A 20,228-nucleotide genomic window follows, 5' to 3' on the forward strand; every position below is an offset into this window, starting at 1 on the left:
TTTGAACCATTAATCATTCTTGTATTGTTATCTTGGTTTTGTTGCTGTATATGTCTTGGTTACTGTTTTTAAAAATTTCTCTCCTGCACTCACTAGTGGAAGTGCTAAGCATAATGTCTTACTTATAGTGGCACCTCAATGAAATTTTTTGGTGTGAATTAATGTTCTAGCAGGAAGAATTGCTCAATGAAGAGTAACACTTTAATTTTTCAGATCCAGCATTTTTAGTCAATGGAAATACATACTCTTTTTTAAAAATTTTTTATTGGAGTATAGCTGCTTTACAGTGTTCTGTTAGTTTCAGGTGTACAGCAAAGTGAATCAGTTATACATATACATATATCCACTCTTTTTTTAGATTCTTTTCCCATATAGGCCATTATAGAGTATTGAGTAGAGTTCCCTGTGCTATACAGTAGGTTCCTATTAGTTATCTATTTTATATGTAGTAGTGTGTATATGTCATCCTAATCTCCCAGTTTATCCCTCCCCTTCCTTATCCTCTGGTAACCATAAGTTTGTTTTCTATATCTGTGACTCTACTTCTGTTTTGTAAATAAGTTCATTTATATCCTTTTTTAAGATTCCACATATAAGCGATATCATATGATATTTGGGTTTCTGTGTCTGACCTACTTCACTCAGTATGACAATCTCTAGGTCCATCCATGTTGCTGCAAATGGCATTATTTTGTTCCTTTTATGGCTGAGTAATATACCACTGTATATATGTACCACATCTTTATCCATTCCTCTGTTGATGGACATTTAGCTTGCTTTCATGTCCTGGGTATTATAAATAGTGCTGCAATGTACATTGGGGTGCCTTAAAAAACATTTTTATGTTCCACTTGACAATAAATTTTGATAGGCAGTTCCCAAACTGAACTTTGTTAGTAACCTATGATAACTCAAATAAACAACTCCTTCCAGCCAATAAATATACTTAAAAAAAAGAAAAATTTGTGACATAACTGACAAAATCTGTGCAAGACCCATGCATGGGGATATTTACTCCTGAGTCTTCTAAACTATCAATTTAGCTTGAGAAATTTGAACTTAATTGTCTTTATTCTAATAGAAGTAACTTTTCAGATCAATCCTTTTTAAATTTTTGACAGTAGGTTTGGGTTAAAATATTCAAATAAGATATTGTATAAGAAACCATTAAGTACATCAGAGAGAAGCAGAGCTATTCTTGTTGAACTTGGGGTAAGTGCCAGAAAGCCCTGGCTCGTCACTGCTGCCTTCCACATATCTCTGCAGAACCCCAGGGCTCAAAGAAACAGGAATAGAAATGCAGCTTAGATCAGTATCATTATTATTTAGTGCTTTTGAAATCGATCCAGAAATCCTGACAAGATGGTGCAGTAGGTTCATTCTTTGACACTTTCCCTCTACTCCAAACACATAACAATGCTAGATAGAAGACATGACCCTAAAAAGGCTCAGGGACATGATTAATATAGGGCTGGAACAAAACTGGAATAGAACCAGGCCTGCTGGTTTGCAGGTTCTGAAGTAAACAGGAGACTGGAGATGCATGATGGTGGCCTGGAATGAAGGGTTCTGGTTTAGCCCTAACTCGTAAAAGGAGTGTAGAACAGTCCACTGCCTTACAGGAAGTTGTAATCCTGAAGAGACTAGAGAGCAAGAGGGAGGAACACAAGAAAACAGTTACAGGACTAAGAGTAGCATCCAAGGGAGGTCAAGTACTTTGCAGAACCAGATTGCCGTTGAACTGTCAGTATCATTGATGGGTTCATTGATAAGGACAATTTTCTGAAACAACCAAAGTCCTATGCACAAGACGTATGCTTGTCCCTTGAAATCAAGCCAACAAGAGACTCTGAAGTTAGTAAAATACCTACATCATGCATTGGCAATGCTATAAAGGCACATACTCATATTACCTTGGGCTACAGTGATCTACGTCACCACCCAGATCTAACAGATACCCAGTGACTACCTATGACTTATAACCCAATTGGAAAAGGATGAACATTCAAACAAATTACAGTCTCTGTTAGTTCAGTTGCACGTAATATAGAGATGTTAGGGGAGCAACAGAAGTACAAAGAGATCTGCCTTGATATTAAAGTTGACTCTAGTCTAAAATCAGTTTGGACTATATAGTACACACAATGCATTTTATACACACATACATGAATAATACTACATAATGCACAACTGGGAGATGATTCTATTGACAAACTTTTTGTGAAGAAATTTTTAACTTAATAAATTTCAATTTAATAAGTTGAAGTTTTCTTCACCAAGAGCTCTAATACATAGTTTAAATGTAGAGCTAGAAAAATGAGGGGTAAAACAATAAACTGTCTTATTATTTTATTAGAAGAAATTTGTTTTTTAAAAACAGTGATAATTATTGTTCTTTTTTTCAGCCAATGAAAACTGTCCTGATGGAGCTTTGATGTGTGCCTCTTCTAACAGCTGTATCCCAGTACACAAGCGCTGTGATGGTTTTGCCGACTGCATGGATTTCCAACCTGATGAGTCCAGCTGCTTAGGTACTGTATATCCATTAAAATTCTTTGTAATATAAGCCAATAACTTAACCTGCACACAATAAAAATATTAAAACTTGAAATTCTAAATAATATCAAGCATGGAATAATTGAATTACTGTTATTGGTTTGGGGTCAGGAAGAATGTTAACATTAATTTGCTACATTTATAAAAATTGTACAAGTATATAATATAATGAATTCATGTATACTGTACATAAACCATGCTCACGAAATAAAAATCAAACCATTTTAATTTAATATAATATAACTTAACATCATTAGCATTTAATAATCTCTTCTATGCAAATTGCTGGTTTCTATAATAGGGAAACCCCTACATGATCTAATATGTTATTAATTTTTTTAAATTGTAATTTTTTCTCACTTCTTCATAAGAGCTCCCTATTTGCATGATCTAGTCATGCTTAAAAGTCAATTTATTTAACTTCAGACTAACTTTTAAACATTTTTCTTTCTTCTGACCCTAGAACATTTATAAGATCTGATAATGTGTTTTTGTGATTATACTTTTATCAAAACTGCTTTAATAGTCTCAATTTATTATAGTCCATTGTTAACATCTCTCCTGAGTAATTGAATTTTTATTTCATGCAGGAGATATATAAAATAAAAGATAGTTAGGGGCAATGTAAATGTCACAACTAAACAATAATATAAATTGGTGATAAAAGATGTATTCAATCATATTTTCTAAATAAATTGGGGATATTTCATATCAAAACTAGGAAAGAATATATTTTTTGTATCTTTCAAGATAGAAGAATGTTATAAGTGACAAAAGCATGATAATTCAAATAAAATCATAGTGCAAAAAATATCTTTTTTTTTTTGCTACTAAAAATGAGTACTTGTGCAGCACTGAATTTTATGAGTACAAAGGGAAATCAAGAAGTGCACAAATCTGATTCCATAAAATATGTGAAGATGAATGCTCTTTGGCATTACTTCTCTACTATGCATACTTATACATCAGATTAGATACCAGAAAGGAAATTCTGTTACTCTCTTCAGAGAGTAAGAAAGATATTAATGAGATAATTCCATTCTTTGAAACTATTAAGACACAGCACTTATGTCCAGTACCCAAATGTATTTACATAAAAATGAGATTTTCTTCGGGATAGACCTATACGAGAACAAATATAACATATTACAGTTCATTGTCTGCTTTGACATGTTCTATATTTAAAAATACGAAGAAACAGAAAACAGAAGACCTGTCATTCATCCTGCGTGATAGACAACCTATACGTAATAATATAGAACACATTTTTGTTGTCCATCATTTCTGTCACTCACCAATTCATTTAGTTCATTTACAAAGTATAGGTCATATTGCCACAGCTATTGGGTTAAAATGAAATAAAGAACTAGTGAAACAGTTCTCAGAAATAAGGTCCATATTACATTATACATTCTCTTATTTATATTTTCTATGCTTTTCAGTTTGTCAGTCAAATATGATAAAGTCACTGTTTTTAAGAAAGCCTTTAAGTCTCATCCATGCTGTGCCCATGCACATTCCACCTTCCTCTCTCTTTTCAAGCATCATATTCTTTTAAGGTCAGCATTTCATAGACATTTATGAGGCCAGTCCTTATAGCATCCAGTAATTCTCCCAGTGGTCACACAACAGATGGTGAGCATCTGGTCTCCCCTCACCTCAAGGTTTAAGTCATTAACAAAAACATCAAGCTCAGGCATTGCATGAGGTTTGCAGGTTAAGTATATTTCAATGAGTCCTATCTATTCCCAAATTACATTAAAAAGGCATATTATTTGCAACTTTTGGTTGCTTAGGCAACAGAAAACTATTGAACAGGATACATCCGAGTTCATGTAAATTGAAAGTCTTTTTCCAGTCATTTTCAGTAGTAGAGGTTAACAAAGGTTATGTTAAGGTGATACTATAATTATGATAATCACCTATTTGAAGGAGAATTAGGGAAAGGCACTAAAAATATACAATTATAGGATGAGATATTATTAACTTAATATATGAATAATAACAATATAGCTTAACAATGTTTCAGAAGATTTTTGTTTTTTCTTTTTTAAACAGTGTCAGTTTTAAATTTATTTATTTTTATTTATTTATGGCTGTGTTGGGTCTTCGTTTCTGTGCGAGGGCTTTCTCTAGTTGCGGCGAGTGGGAGCCACGCTTCATCGCGGTGCGTGGGCCTCTCACTGTCGTGGCCTCTCTTGTTGCGGAGCACAGGCTCCAGACGCGCAGGCTCAGTAATTGTGGCTCTCGGGCCCAGTTGCTCCGCGGCATGTGGGATCTTCCCAGACCAGGGCTCGAACCCATGTCCCCTGCATTGGCAGGCAGATTCTCAACCACTGCGCCACCAGGGAAGCCCCAGAAGTTTTTGAAAACCAAACCAAAACATAACACAAAACTTCTCATACAAGTACTGTGAAGCTACTTCAAGTTTCTGAAATATGGTTAATCCCTCCTGCAGTTCTTGTGCTGGGATTTCAAGATAAAGAAACAGTCCGTGCCCACGAGGAATTTGGTTTGCTGCACAAGCTTCTGGTGAACTCTTGTAATCCACAGAGCTCCTGAAACGACATGCAGTTTATTGTGTATATATATATATTTAATCCATGACAATGCAAAAATACCATACAATTCAAAGGGGTTCTTGATCCCATAATATCAAGAAACACAAGGGGTGATAGAAATTCTGAACTGAATAATTATTTGACATTTTTATACTAACAGGCTTTAGAATTAGAGGACCAGAATTTAGTTGACTATCTGGTGCTCCCTTGCTATTAACTTGAGCAAATTATATTATTGACCAGTTTCTTCCTCTGTAAAAAAAAAAAAAAAAAAAGGGTAAGTATGGGATATACCACATAATGTTGTGAGGAATAAATGAAGTAACACCAGTAAAACTCTTGGGACAGTCTCTGACATAGAGCAAGTCTTCAGTAAACAGTAGTGGTGATGGTGATCATGATGACAGAAGAGGGAAAATAAAAGAAAGAGAAGAATTTGGAGAGAGAGCAGTGGTAATAGAAATTAGGTTTCATGGCAAGCTCAAAGGACCTCCAAATATAGAGAGATGGATGAGAACAGTCATTTAATACTTTATGCATACCATTCACTAGTGTAAAATTGTTATAAATAAATTTAATTTTATCCTCCCAACAGTCCTATAAAAAAGGTCACCCTCACTTTAAACATGATGAACATTATACCTAAAATACCTAGCCCAACGACAACACATAACTCATTAACTAAACCGAGTATCACAGGGGGAAAAACCAGGACTCACATGATTATCAGTCTTCCCAACAGTCCAGCATGGAATAGCCATCACTTCCCTAGTCTCCATGCAATTTAGAAGGAAAAAAAATAAAATATATATGTTTGTGTATGTGCCTAACTGCAAATTATTTAGATTTAAGCTTAAAAGTTACTTTTGTTTTTATACTGATCGTTTGTCCAGCTTATATGTGTTTTTCTGTTCGTCCAAAGTAACACACCAGAGTGGGATTGAATATGAATCCTTTACAGAATGATATTTCCATGTAGCTAACTGTGAGTCCTATTGGCTTCCAGACACATGGTCATAATAACCAGCTCAAGAGAGTACAAGGCAGTGAGGCAATAATAGTGCTAATTCTAATATTGCACTTATGGATTTCTAGGTCCCAACTATTATCTACTAAAAATATTTAGTCTCTTCATTACTAGCTAGTGTACCCGTGTCTTTGCCCATTTCATCTGCTCTCTGCTGTAAATTGTTTTGAGTAAATTAAAGATGAAAATACTTGTACTGTGTCTTTCCATCTTCTGGATAAAGAACCTGGGTCTAAGGCAGAAACTTAGAAAAACTTCTCGCAGAGATAATCTACAAATCTTCTGTCCACCCAAACACCAGGATTCACTCTTTATTGCAGCCAATGCCTGTGTTCTTTCCACTGTGCTCCACTATCTCGTGCAAGAAAATACATATTTAGATTCCCACAGAATCATTCTGATGTAAAGCAAGCATCAAAGCAAATTTTAATGACCCCAGAAAAAAATGTGCAGCTGTGTATATTTTGATGTTGTGCAGTATCAGACACTCTACTGATTTTTTTCTAAAACACAACTCTTATTTGAGGAAGATTAAAATTGTACCTAAGACCCAAAATAACCATAAAATGGTTTCTCTAACAAGGTATGTATCTATTTATGCTTTATCATATTGATGGGCTATTTTTAGTGATACCAGCTAATTTCTCGTTTATGAAGGCAGTTTCACATCTGCTCTGTTCAGCTGAGTCTGCCCCCGAAGTCTGAGGGCTGTAGGTCTTTACACTCATCTCCAGCACTGCACTTCCCTCTTACAGTTAAATGGGAAGATTTGAGGAAGGCAAGATGGGAAATACACCCCTGGGAAAGCAAAACACTGAAAACTTTTGAAGCAAACAAGATACCAAACACATGGTATATTTCAAGTTTTTTCCCAAAATGCACCCTCCCTCCCTCCCTATTTTCCTCTTTCCTAATGCCTCTTGTATCCCCTTCTGAACATTCAGAGACTGGCATGACAATCTGACTCTCTCGAGACGCCCTATCCTCCCACGTTTTCCTTCAATGAATATTGCCTACATAATGTTTCTATTTCTCCTCTTTACTTTCCTACTATGCCTCACGATCATCATTCTTCCTCTACCCAAGTAAATGGCTTCTCTCTGTGTGTTAATATTTCATCTTGGCTTCAGACCTACAAATCCTGCCCACCGAATACTTCCACTTGGATGTCCCTTAGGCACCTACAACACAGCATCTTTCCCTTTAAAATCTTCCTTTCCCATAAATCCCCCAACTCAAGGAATCAAGCCATCAATTAACCAGTAGTCCAGTCAGAAATGTGAACATCATCCTTGACTTTCCCAAATAATCACCAAGATGTTTCAATCCCAACATTTAAATATCTTATAAATTCCCACAACTCTGAATGCTCCCACCCCATCCCTTTCATTCAGGCATTCCTGGATTGCTACCAAAGACTTAACTGTGTTCTCAGATTTTACTCTTGGCCCTTCTGTTGACTGTAAACTCTGTAGCCAGAATTATCTTTCTAAAGCACAAAGCATTACTACTTCCCTTCTTAAAATCCTGGTCTCCTAGGATAAAGTTTAAACTCTTCACTGAACCCAGATGATCTGGCCCCTGTGTGTCTCTGACCTTCTCTCATACTTACTATACTTCATATTGCCAACAATCCAACCAGGCTGAACTTCCCTCAGTTTCTCAAGTACACCACACTCTCTTCTCATGCCTCTGTGTCTCTATGCTTACCTTTACACACAGGTACGCACATACACACACACACACACACACACCTGCCCAAATAAAAGTTTTTCTGGAAAGCTTTTCCTTATTCCCCAAATTTGACTTATGTGCTCTCCTTGGTGTTCCCATTTACCCTTGTTACATTCATCCCAAATTAGACTACTTTTAATACTGTATTTTAATCCCCTCGTCACTTTTTTGCATCCTCCATGAAGGTGGAAGGTCAATAAGAGCAGAGACTGTGCCTATATCATTTTTAGATCAACATTTCTTAAACACATACTATGAGCCTAGTGCTCTAACATTCTCAACAGCCCTGTGAGATAGGTACTGTTTTTAACCCTGTTTAACAGAGAGAAAACTGAGGCACGGAGAGATTAGTTACCTTACTCGGTATTACACAGCTAATAAATTGAGCTGAAATTTCAACTCAGGTGGTCTGGCTCCAGTGCCCGCAGCCTTAACAGCTGTGTAAGCTTCCTATATTATTTATCATTCCATATCCAGTGCCTAGCCAAGTGCCAGACATTGAACAGGAACTCAGAATAGATGTGTTGAATTACAAATTAAAGGCAGTGTAGGTTTCCATCAAGTATTAGAGTTATGGTAGCCCAACCAGGGAAGAATGGTCTCCTACAAGAGAGGAGGTATTAAAAAAGCCAAGAAGAGTAACTAGGGGATTAAGTAAGGAAACTGACAGGTCTTAATGGATCAGGATTTTGTAGTGACAATACAAGGAGACAGTGTAAAGGAAAGAGCTGAAATCACTAATCACTTCTACAACCGTGACTACATGAAACTATTAGCTTCTTTTTAACCTATAAACAAACCACCTTTGAAAATAAGTGTTCATGCTAACCTAAAACTCAGGAATATACGAGCAGCAAAATAAGCAGGGCCAGGGCATCGAGGATCCATTTGAGCTGTGCTGACATCTGTCACGGACGTGGAGCTAGGACGAGAGCGTGCACACGAGTGACATCTTGTCAAAATGACAGTCACCCATGCAAAGCATTCGTCTGCCGTGGTACAGTGACTGCAGTGTGTAGCTGAAGAAATGTTTCAGTAAAGAAAACATTTCAGTGTAACCGCAAATATGTCATGCAGACATTCTAAATAAGTAGATTGTACCTAATCCACGGGAGAAAAAAGTCTCTTGTGGTCAAGCACTGCGCATGTAAAGAGAATGAACACGTCCAGGATAGCAGGCGGCATCGAACAAATTTGGGGGGTACAGGAAAGTAACCTAAAAGAATTCTGTGCTTTTAGCAACTAGAAGCAATTGACTCTCCATGATTAGATTTAATGCAACGACTAACAGTAATACATTCTCCTTCTTCCTAGTAATATTTATAATTAACTGTGGGTTTTCAAATGCTTTGTTTTAGAGTGTCCAAGAGGTTACTGCAGAAATGGTGGGACTTGTGTAGTGGAGAAAAACGGTCCTGTGTGTCGGTAAGAACCATTGCCTTTTTTTTTTTTTTAACATGTATTGTTGTCGTCTTATTTTTCTTGAGGCTGATCTAATGAATGAACATGTGGTTATTAAGGTAAAAATAGTGGATAATGACACCATTTACACTTATCTGTCTCAATAAGAGAAAGAAAGATGTGAGTGTATTTTAGAAAAATATCAATTATTTCACATGATTTTATGTCTCTCAACATTTTATATTGTATGGGATATATGGCTTTAATAATACTCATTATTCCTTTTTTTAATATTTACATCAGGTTATAAAAATGTTTTATATGGGTATCATCCTATTTCAGATGAGCTTAGTGTCTGTATTTCCTATCTCCCTTTTTATTTCAAATTCCATATTTTTCTTTTCTAACAAGGATAAAATTAATTCATAAATAAAACCTTTTTCCGGTTTTTTCAATGGATGCTTATGAATAGCTAAAGTTAAGGTACAGGTAAGGAATATACTTGCATACTTAAAGCAAAAATAAACAAAAACAGTCCTTGTGATTTCTTCTGGGAATTATTTATATTGCATATCAAAGATGGCTTGATTTTTTTTTCCCTCACCCTTTAGGAAATTGTGCAAACTGTTTCATAAATTCTAAAGGAAATGATGCATATTCCATTATATTAGTGTTTATGACTTGTTAATCTAACAGACCGATGGATATATTACCTTGCTTATTAGAGAAATGGTTTCAGGTTGATACTCAAGTCATAACAAAGCACACAGAAGTATCTGGAAAAAAACTGATTAATAGTTGTTTAGATTCTTATATCCTTCTGAGTCAACACTCATATTTTAGGAAAAGTTGTTTATCCCTAAAAAAAGCAAAAACCTCTACCAAGTAAAACAATAACAAAAAATTTTATGATGAAATATAACACTGTTTTAACATTGCTGAAATGGAAATATTAATGGGTTTCTCAAAGTATTTGGCTCTCAAATGCACTACATAATTTATCTCACAACATCTTAGCAAAATTATACTTTTCCCTGTATCGGTTTCCATGGAAATTAACTTAGCACAAACTATAACTTGATGGAAATACAGAATAAGTAATATTAATTGCTAAAAATCTCCTGGAAGAAATTGAGAATGATGGCGTAAATGTTTATTAAACATCAACTGAGTGGGTAATGTTATTTAGTGTCAGCTGTTTACAGTAAGGACGTTTGAATTTTTGTCTTCTCTAACCCTGATGGTTAGACAAGAAAGCTCCCAACTGTACTTAGTCTCAGCTGAGCAAGCAAAGAGTTTTGCGTTCTTGGCAACGTCCTCATGTACTTAAATAAACTTTAAAAATTGAAATCCAGATGGTGATGTTCGAAACTTCTTTCTCTCAAGTGAGAAAACTCTAATGTGGGGAGAAGATGTGACAGGAGGATTGACAGAGAGATGGACCAAAGAAAGGAAATTAATGCAGCAAAATGTATAAAGGAATTCACTAACCAGAAAGCTAATGAAGTATTTTAATATGTTACTTTTGATAGTAAATAATACTTTGCAAATAGCTAAATAACTGTAATTACCATCAAAATAACTGTCTGGACTGAGTGCTATCCGCTATGTAGGGGTGAAAAAAAAAGACTTTTGAACATTTTTTTCATAGTATAATATGGTAGTCTCTTCATTCAGATTTTTATTTCTTTAAATTGTGAACTGCAAAAGTGATACGTGTGTACTGCAATAAAATTTTTTAAAAGCATAAAATAGTGTATGAGGCAAAAAGTAGAAATCCCAACACCTAAATCCTACTCTTGAGTAGTATGGCTTATATCCATATGGCTTTCCTTTCACAAACATGCACACACGAGCACACATTTATTTCTTACCAAAATGTGAATTACACTTTGCAATATACTTTGTGCTGTGTTTTTTTTTAATCTCTTCATGAAATGTCATGCTGTTCTTCCACGTCAGTAAACATGACTCTAGATCCACTACTTACCAGCTGTCTAATATTGGGTAAATCCCTCAATCTGACTGTGTTTCTGCTTTTTCTTTGGTAAAATGGAGAAAATAACAGCACTTACCTCATAGAGCAGTTATGAGATTTAAAGGGGTTAATATATGTAAGACATTCTGCACAGAGCCTGACACATAAAAGACATTACAGGAATGCTAGCCATCAGTATTACTATGCCACTGTTTTAGGCTGTGTAGTATACACTATTTAATATATGGGCTTGTCATCATTTAATTAACCCCATTAATCCTACTACAGGTTATTTGGTTCTTATTTTTTTTTAATAAATTTATTTATTTATTTATTTTTGGCTGTGTTGGGTCCTCGTTGCTGTGCGCAGGCTTTCTCTACTTGCGGCGAGCAGGGGCTACTCTTTGTTGCGGTGCACGGGCTTCTCACTGTGGTGGCTTCTCTTGTTGTGCAGCACAGGCTGTAGGCTCGTGGGCTTCAGTAGTTGCAGCACACAGGCTCCGTAGTTGTGGCTCGTGGGCTCTGGAGTGCAGGTTCAGTAGTTGTGGCGCACGGGCTTAGTTGCTCTGTGGCATGTGGGATCTTCGCAGACCAGGGATGGAACCCGTGTCCCCTGCATTGGCAGGCAGACTCTTAACCACTGCACCACCAGGGAAGTCCTGGTCATTTGGTTCTTAAATATTTTGTTTTACAGTATCTTGCAATACCCATCCTTTGACTTGTCCTTGCACAATTCCTTACTTTAAGCATAATGTGTCTTACTGAAATGCCAAATGACAATGAAATTATTTCTAATTGCACTTAGTGTCAGATTCATTTCCAGTTAAATTTGGTGTCCAGTTCATTTGTCACATACAGGTAGTCATTTTTGGATTTAAGGTTAAGTGAAGACAGCTTTAGAATATAGTTTTAGAGTAACTATGGGGCACTGTGGAAAGGTATTAGCTTTATGTCAAGCCCTATTCTCTTATTCCCAAGAGTGGGAATTCATTGTCTTTGTCACCCAAAGAAGTAAGGACAGAAGGCCAAAGCCCACCTCTCATCCAGGCCATTGTGAATACAAGAATTTCATGGTTTCCTGCGGCAGCCTCTCACAAAAACCTTTGGATTTCCTCTTGGAATCTAAGGTTTTATCTATAATCCAGAGGAGAGAGATTTTATAAGGTCATTTGTGTTGCTAGAAGCTTGTAATTATCCACAAGAGTAGAAACTACTAGGCGAACCATGGTTTTCCATTACTTGAGAAACATTAACAGCTTGGCATGTTTGAGGGCTGAAGACGCAAACCATGAGCCGAAAGAGGTAAATTATTCCTCACTTAAGGAGGCTCGAGCATTATTTCAATTATACCAGTAAGTTTATTAGAAAAATAGAGTGAGCTATGTAATATAAATTCCAAATTAATATGGAGGGCAGGAAAGAGGTTCCAAGAAAGAAAAGAAAATCAAGTTAGCCAGGCTAAAAGAGAGACATAAGAAGCAACATCAGATTTAAAATACATATATAATTATATACATATATAGAATGTTACTATATATATTTATTTCATATATATTCTTATTACATAAACATATTATATTTATATTTCATGCATGATTTCATTTTAAACAAGAAATATATCTAGAAGAACTGAAACAAAAGGTAAGAAAAAATGATTTGGCTAATAAAAATAAAAATACACAGTAATGACCTTATTAATATCAAAAACCCCACAGAATTATAGTATAAGCACATTTTTAAAAGGCTATATCGTTAAATTAAAATGATACACTCTAAAAAGTTACAACAGGCAAAAATCTCTATGTATCAAATGACATAGTAACAAAATACAGAAAGCAAAAATTCCTAGATATCCAAAAGAAATAAAAAATAGACGGGTGACAAAAAAAAAATACCTTTTGGAAATTTTAAATACCATTTCTAGGAAGCCCTTATATTAGAATGGCACTTTAACCTGGAATTTAAAAGGCAATAAAAATGGTAATTTCTCATTTCTTACCTTCTCTACATGGGAGTATTTGAGAGTGAATTACCCTTTTCCTTTACCTGATTTTGGGGATATCACTGGCCATCACTCACTTTTCTTTACTTGTTCCTTCTCTTTCCTGCAATACTGTAGTGCTCCAATCCTCAGTGCTTGAAATTCTTCTCTTTTCTTCCTACCCTCACTTACTATATGATCTCATCTAAGCTTGCGTTAATTTATTGGCTTTGAATATAATTTATCAGCAGCCCAAACCTATTCCACTAAATTCCACATTCTTAAATTCAGTTCCCCAAAAGACACCAGATCGCATCTGGATATCTAATAGGCATCACACATTTAACATGTCCAAAAAGATCTTTTGCCTTGACAGGCCGTCTTCTCCTCTTTCTCCAAGCTTTGCACACACTGTTCCCTCTGCCTAGAGTTTTCTTTTTCTACCTTATTTTCCCAAAGGATGCCTTTTAATGCTTAAGATCCAATATAAATGGCATTTTCTCTGGGAATCATTTCCCATCCAACCAGGAAGAATGGCTCATAGCTCCTTCTGGGCTCCGCTATTGCTTCCCTCATTATGTTTTTTTACAAGTGTTTGTTTTACAAAATTACCTATTTAAAACCTGCCCTACCTATCCTATTAAGAAATATATTTCCAATGCAATTTTATTTTTTATGAGTATCAAAATTTGTTTTTCCCAATTTTTACTAGTTCTATATGTAAGGATAAACTCTTAGACAGTTATGCTCACTGAAAATTTAAAAAAATAATCTATAATATGAAGGATAAAAATCAGTTGGAAAGGGAAATCAAAATACTAGTCTAAGGAGGAAAAGGAACTATTAAAAATTCTAAATATTAAAGGCAAATGTCTTCATGTATTTTTTGTTGGAAGATGATGTGTATCCAATCACCATGGTATTTACATTTCAGTGTCTACATTTGAGCGGTCTACGAGTTTTATTTATAGTAGCCTGGAGAGTGCATCCTTTGCAATTTCTTAAAGTTAAGATGAAAAAAATTTAACTTTGACTTAAAATTAAAGGGGCTACAGAGTTTTTTCAAAAACTCTTTTGGGGTGTGTGGGCAAACATTCTGAAGACCATTGTCTTCAAAAGGTATGTTTTCCATACCTTTTCATGACTAGTCCCAAATTCATACCTGACATTGTAAGAACCATTTGAATGATATATTGAATGAAGGATGAACAAATGAATACAAATAGAAAGTTCTGAAGTTTCAAGGAAAAAATATCAATACTTTTAAATATGTTCTTAAATTATTGATATGAGCGTATGGCCTCACCATAACCCAAACTGTCAACCACAGAGGAACTATTGGGTACTTTCTATGTGTGCTGCAAGAAGTATTGGGTTGGCCAAAAAGTTCATTTGGGTTTTTCCATAACATCTTACGGAGAAACCCAAACTAATCTTTTGGCCAACCCAATATATTGAGTGAGCCTATGATGTGCTCATTATACTAAAAAGAAATTACTCTCCAGTTTGTAGGACAGCATGGATACCAAAAAAGAAAATTGTCACCCATTAAAGAAACTCTGGGAATTCTACAATGACAGAAGAGGGTGCTCTTAAACTAGGAATCTTGTAAACTACCTCAAATCTACAGCCCTAGGCTTGAAATGAAGAATAAATGCAATTTCCATCTCTACAAAACCACTGTTTAAAATAAAATTTAGCTTATGAACACTCTCCTTCCCCCACCAAAAAAAGAAAGAAAGAAAGAAAGAGAAGAAGGAAGAAAGAAAGAAAGAAAGATGAAGCAAAAAAGAAAATACTCTAAGATCCCAACTCCAAAGTGAATTAAATATTGTCAGAAAAAACATTTAGGGATATTGGAAAAAAATTCTTAATTGAGAAATTCAAAGTCTAAGTACAAATGGACAGCAAAACAGTAAGAATCAAATAAGAATCAATGAAACTCAGGAAAGAAATTAAATAAAAAAGAAAGAAACACTAAATCACAGTTCTCCCAAGGGAGGACATATTCAAATTAAATTTATTAAGGAATTGTGAACAAAGGTGGGAAATAACCAAGGGAATGAAAATGAGATAAAGTAAAAAGAATCAAAGAGAAAGTATTTGAAGTGGAAGACAAAGAATATGGATGTACAGTTGACCCTTGTACAACATGGATTTGAACTGCACACAACTTATATGCAGATTATAAGTCCACTTATATGCAGATTTTTTTCCAAAAAAATATGCACTACAGTACAACACGTTTCATGAGTGCTTGGATCTGAGGATGTGGAACTTCAGATACAGAGGGCTGACGGTAAAGTTATGCATGGATTTTCAACTGTGCAGGAGTTGGAGTCCTTAAACCCCAAGTTGTTCAAAGATCAACTGCAGTTTGAGTCCCTAAAAAGGAAAAACAAAACAATGGAACAGAATTAATATTTAAAACTATAATCCAAGAAAACTTTCAGCAATGGAAGAAAACCTGAATTTACATAATGAAAGGGCCAACAGTTACCTGGGAAATTTGACACAAACCTAGCAGCTCCAAGATATAGCCTAGTAAAAATATTAAGCTCTAAACCAAAGAAAAATATCCTCATGACCTCTAGGGAAAAAGACCAAATAATAAGGAAAAGGGATTAGTCAAGCATTAGACTTCTGAAAGCAGAGAGACAAAGAAACCTATTATGATTTTCTCCAGGGTTTTAAAAAAACATCTTAAGTCTTTTCAAAAAAAGCATTAAGGAAAATAGGAATTGATATCCAATTGATGCTTCCTTAATATTATAAAATATAAATTCATTATTCCTAAATTCAGTATCTTAATAGAGAATCACAAAAGGCATTTCCATGAAGATGTTAGGAACAAGGCACATATGACCACTATCTTCACTGATATTTAACATTTTTATGAGAGATAGTAGTCAACACAATTTGACCAAAAACAAAACAAGACAAAAAAACAAAAAAAGATGCACAAAAATTAGGAAAGAAGTTAAATTATCATGATAGTATACCTGGAAAACCTTAGAAAATAATCATAAATATTAATTCAAAAGTTAAAATCAATTCAATAAGTTTGGAGGATATAAAATTAGCATTCAGAAATCAATAGTCTGTATACACAAAACTAGAGGGAAAAGTGGAAAAGGAAGCCCTACTCACAACAAAAATAAAAAGATAAAATATTTAGGAATAAATTTAAAAAATAAAAGCAAACCTGTATGTTTAAAAACAATCCCAAAAGTCTTAAACAAGTAGAAAGACATTTTCCTTTTCTGGGTAGCTGATGCAACATCTTAAGGACCTTGGTTCTCCCTAGGTTAATCTATAAATTTAACACAATCCATACAAAAATACCCACAAATTGGGGTAAACAATTTGGTACTAAAGTTCCTATGGAAAAATAAACATGGAATTAACTGGTTAAACACTGAAAAAGACAAGCTACTAGAGGCTGAGTAGCCCAACTAGTATAAACAGAATTAAGTCCTTATTATTAAAGCAGTGTGGTACAGGAACTTCAATAGGCATTATAGACATTTCAGACTAACAGAATAGAGTAAAACTTCTAGAAATATATCCAATTGCACATGAAAATTTAGTAAATGGTAAAGATGGCATCTTAAGTCACTGAACAAGATAGACTTTCAAGCAGTGTTGGGGCAACTAGTTAGCTATTTGGAAAAAGATAAAAATTAGAACCATACCTCACGCCATACACACATAAAAACAAACTTCAGGTAGATCAGAATTCAAAGTTAAACTATACATGCTAGGGTGAATTTAAAACCATTTACATAAATGGTGCATTCCTCTATAATCTGGATGTAAGAATAAAGGTTTTTTTCAATGACTGAAGTCCAAATGCAATCAAATATAATACTAATAAATTTGACTACATAGAAGTTTGGTTAGAAAGAATCTTTTGCTTGGCACAAAATATACAATATGCAACATCAAAAGGCAGCTGGCAATCTGAAAGAAAATGCTTGTATTACTATATATCTCAGAAAAATGAAAATGTCCCTAATACTTAAAGAGCTGTTTTAAAATATGGGGAAGTCCAAACATCACATTAAGAAAATGGACAATGATTAGTTTAAAAATATGTAAAATTATGCTTAAACATATGAAAATAATTCTACTTCATTCATGAGATAAAGACAAATTAAAACCATACTAAGATGCTATTCCCCACCTCTCTGATGAGCAACGTATTCTCTTGGTAAGGATATAAAGAAACAAGCACTTTGCTAGTAGAAATGCAAACTGGTATAATTTTTATGGAAATGAATTTGGCAACATCTAAAAAAACTACGTATTCATTTACTTTTTGAACCTAACAATTCCACTTCTAGAATTTATACTGTTGGTACAATTCCAGCACTATGAGAATGAATGTCCACAAGGTTACTCGCTGTAAGCATTTTTATAATTTCAAAATATTGGAAACAACCTAAATGCCCACATATAGGAGAGTGGCTGAATAAACTATGGTACATCCACACAACAGAGTACAATTGGGATGTGAAACAGTTAAGGAGTGTCCCTTCTACCAGGTGTGGGGCAGGTGTTGCCTGGGGCAGGCTAAAGGAAAATGAAAATATGTAGTCATAGTTGCTAGAACCACCCTATGGCTTTTCTTTCATTTGACGCAAATGTTAAAAATCTGAGGTATGTTACTGGCACACATCAGGCACCTCTTAAGTGTTTGATATGCCTTTGGCCTTCACATAAACCTACAGAGCAGATGATATGGTGTCTAATTTGGCAGGTAAGGAGATGAGACCATGAAATTAAGTAATTTTACCAAAGACGAAGAGCAAGAAAGGTGGTGGAGTTCAGGTTTAAACCTCAGTCTTCTGGCCAGTGTCTGTACTCCTAAGTTATGAACGATCGTGGTATTTTGCCTCTTTGGGGATTTGACTAGGTGGCTCGTGATTCTATGATTGCAAGATTCAATGAGTATAGATTTGAATCAAATGCCTGAAGAAATTCTAGAACTAAGCTTTATTTGCATTTGGCTGTTTTCTGTTCTTTAACGTACTGTGCACTTCTAGTATTCTTATGAGTGTTCATGTTGTTCCTTTTTGCTCATATTACTCTTTCTCACCTTGACTACCTGAAAAACTCCAGATTTATCTTTTATGTCCCAACTTGTGTAGAACCTCCTCTCTATTTTCCTGAACCCACATGCATATGAGCCGTATCCTGTATGCAGTATACAAAAGAGGACAGGGATATGACCCTAAAACCACATAAACCTGGGTTTGGGTATGAACTCCATCCACCATTTACTAACTCCATGACTTTGAATAAATTACCTAACCTTTTTATAAGGAGGAGGGGAAAATGAACATTCGCTAAGAAACCAACATTCTCCGCCATGATGGAGCTGTGAATTGAAAAGAGCTTTTGTGCTGCTGAAATGTGTAATTCATAATCATTTTATTTACTTAAGAACACTTTTTAAAATGTATCTAAGTGGGAAGCACTAGTAATCCGTTTGCCAGTTTCTTATTTAACATTGTTGAAATCATCTCCATAGCAACCAACAATAGTTCTTTACTGGTGGAATACAGAACAAATGATCAAAATTTAACGTCATGGCCTCTGTTTTTATTTTTTTCAAACATAGTACTCAAGTGCTAAGGACTAACAAATATATTTATAATAACACTTGAATGTTCTGTAAATGAAAATTATTTCAAAGTTTCAAGAAGTCAATTTAAAGAGGAGGGCATTTAGATATCTTTTGTGTAGTAAGCTTAAGAGGCCATGTGGTTGTAGTTTTTTCATATCCAACACATGGAAGAAACAATTTTAGGGGAAAATATAAATTACCAAAATTGGCCCAAGCAGAGGTATTAAAGTTGAGTAGCTTAAATGACACAGTAGAAAATTTAAAAGGCAAAGATGTAGTCCCTCTCTTCCAATTGTGAATCTATTTTAAAAAACTGAAAGTATTTTCCCTTAAATTCAGGAATAAGAAAAAAAGGATCTGCTGCCACTGAGATTATTCTATTTACTCAAGAGGTTTTAACCAAAGGAATAAGGAAGAAGAAGTAAGAGTGAGACATATTGAAAAAGAAGAAAGACAAATATTACTGCAGATATTCACAGTCTAGGAAATTCAAGCAAATTAACTGTGACACTATTAGAATGATAAATAGGATTCAGCAAGGTAGATGGATACAAGATAATATGCAAGACTAAGTAAATTTCCTTTTCATCAGTAGGAAAAATAATTGAGCAAGATAATTAGAAAAGAGCTCCATTCTGAAATAGCTGTGTTATTATAATATATACAGGCCTACACTTAACTGTAAGTGTTTAAGACCCACATAAAGAAAACTTAAGGTACAAATGAAGGACACTCAAAGACCTGATCAAATGGATAAGAAAGAAGCAAATGAACTTACTTTCTAGAATTAACCATATTCAGTAGTGTACAAATGACAGTTAACAAAGGACATTTTTAGTGTTTTAGATTTTTATTTATTTTTTGAAATAGACCAATGGGTCTTAATGTTCACCAGAAAAATAAATATAATATTTAAAGACAAAATTAAGGATTGGTATTTGCTGTACTTCATAGTAAAGCTTGTCATAAAGTCATGGTAATAAATATTGTGGAGCTGGGACAGAAAGAGACAAAGAGACTATTGGAACAGGTAAAGAGTCTACTAATAGGTTGATGTAGCTATGTGAAATTAATGTAAAATAGGTGGCATTTCAAGTTGATGAGAGTGGATGGGTTGAACTATGTAATAATTGGTGTTAGGACAGTTGGTTAGCCATTTATTTAAAATATAAATTGTTATTGACATTATACCCAAGGAATTAATCAAAGATTTATTAAAGGTATAAATAGGGAAAACTTACAAAAATTCTTAGAGAAAATATACAATAAGGGAATAGCTTAAAATCTTGACGAATGGAAGTCATTTATAAGCTTACTAGCAGCCATAAAAGAAAAGATGAACAGCTTTGGAAAATTGA

The 20,228-nt window shown here is 34.6% G+C and overlaps 1 protein-coding gene across 1 annotated transcript in view; it reads left to right on the forward strand.

The window, feature by feature from the left end:
• MALRD1 (MAM and LDL receptor class A domain containing 1) overlaps positions 1 to 20,228 on the forward strand; it is a 621,227-nt gene that overhangs the window by 513,093 nt on the left and 87,906 nt on the right. Inside the window, exons 36-37 of the mRNA XM_082449909.1 lie at positions 2,406 to 2,531; positions 9,237 to 9,303. Coding sequence (XP_082306035.1) covers positions 2,406 to 2,531; positions 9,237 to 9,303 — 193 coding nt within the window. The remainder of the gene's footprint in view (positions 1 to 2,405; positions 2,532 to 9,236; positions 9,304 to 20,228) is intronic.

Source organism: Balaenoptera physalus, assembly GCF_965194825.1.
Source record: "Balaenoptera physalus genome assembly, chromosome: 2".
NCBI classification, from domain to species: Eukaryota; Metazoa; Chordata; class Mammalia; order Artiodactyla; family Balaenopteridae; genus Balaenoptera; species Balaenoptera physalus.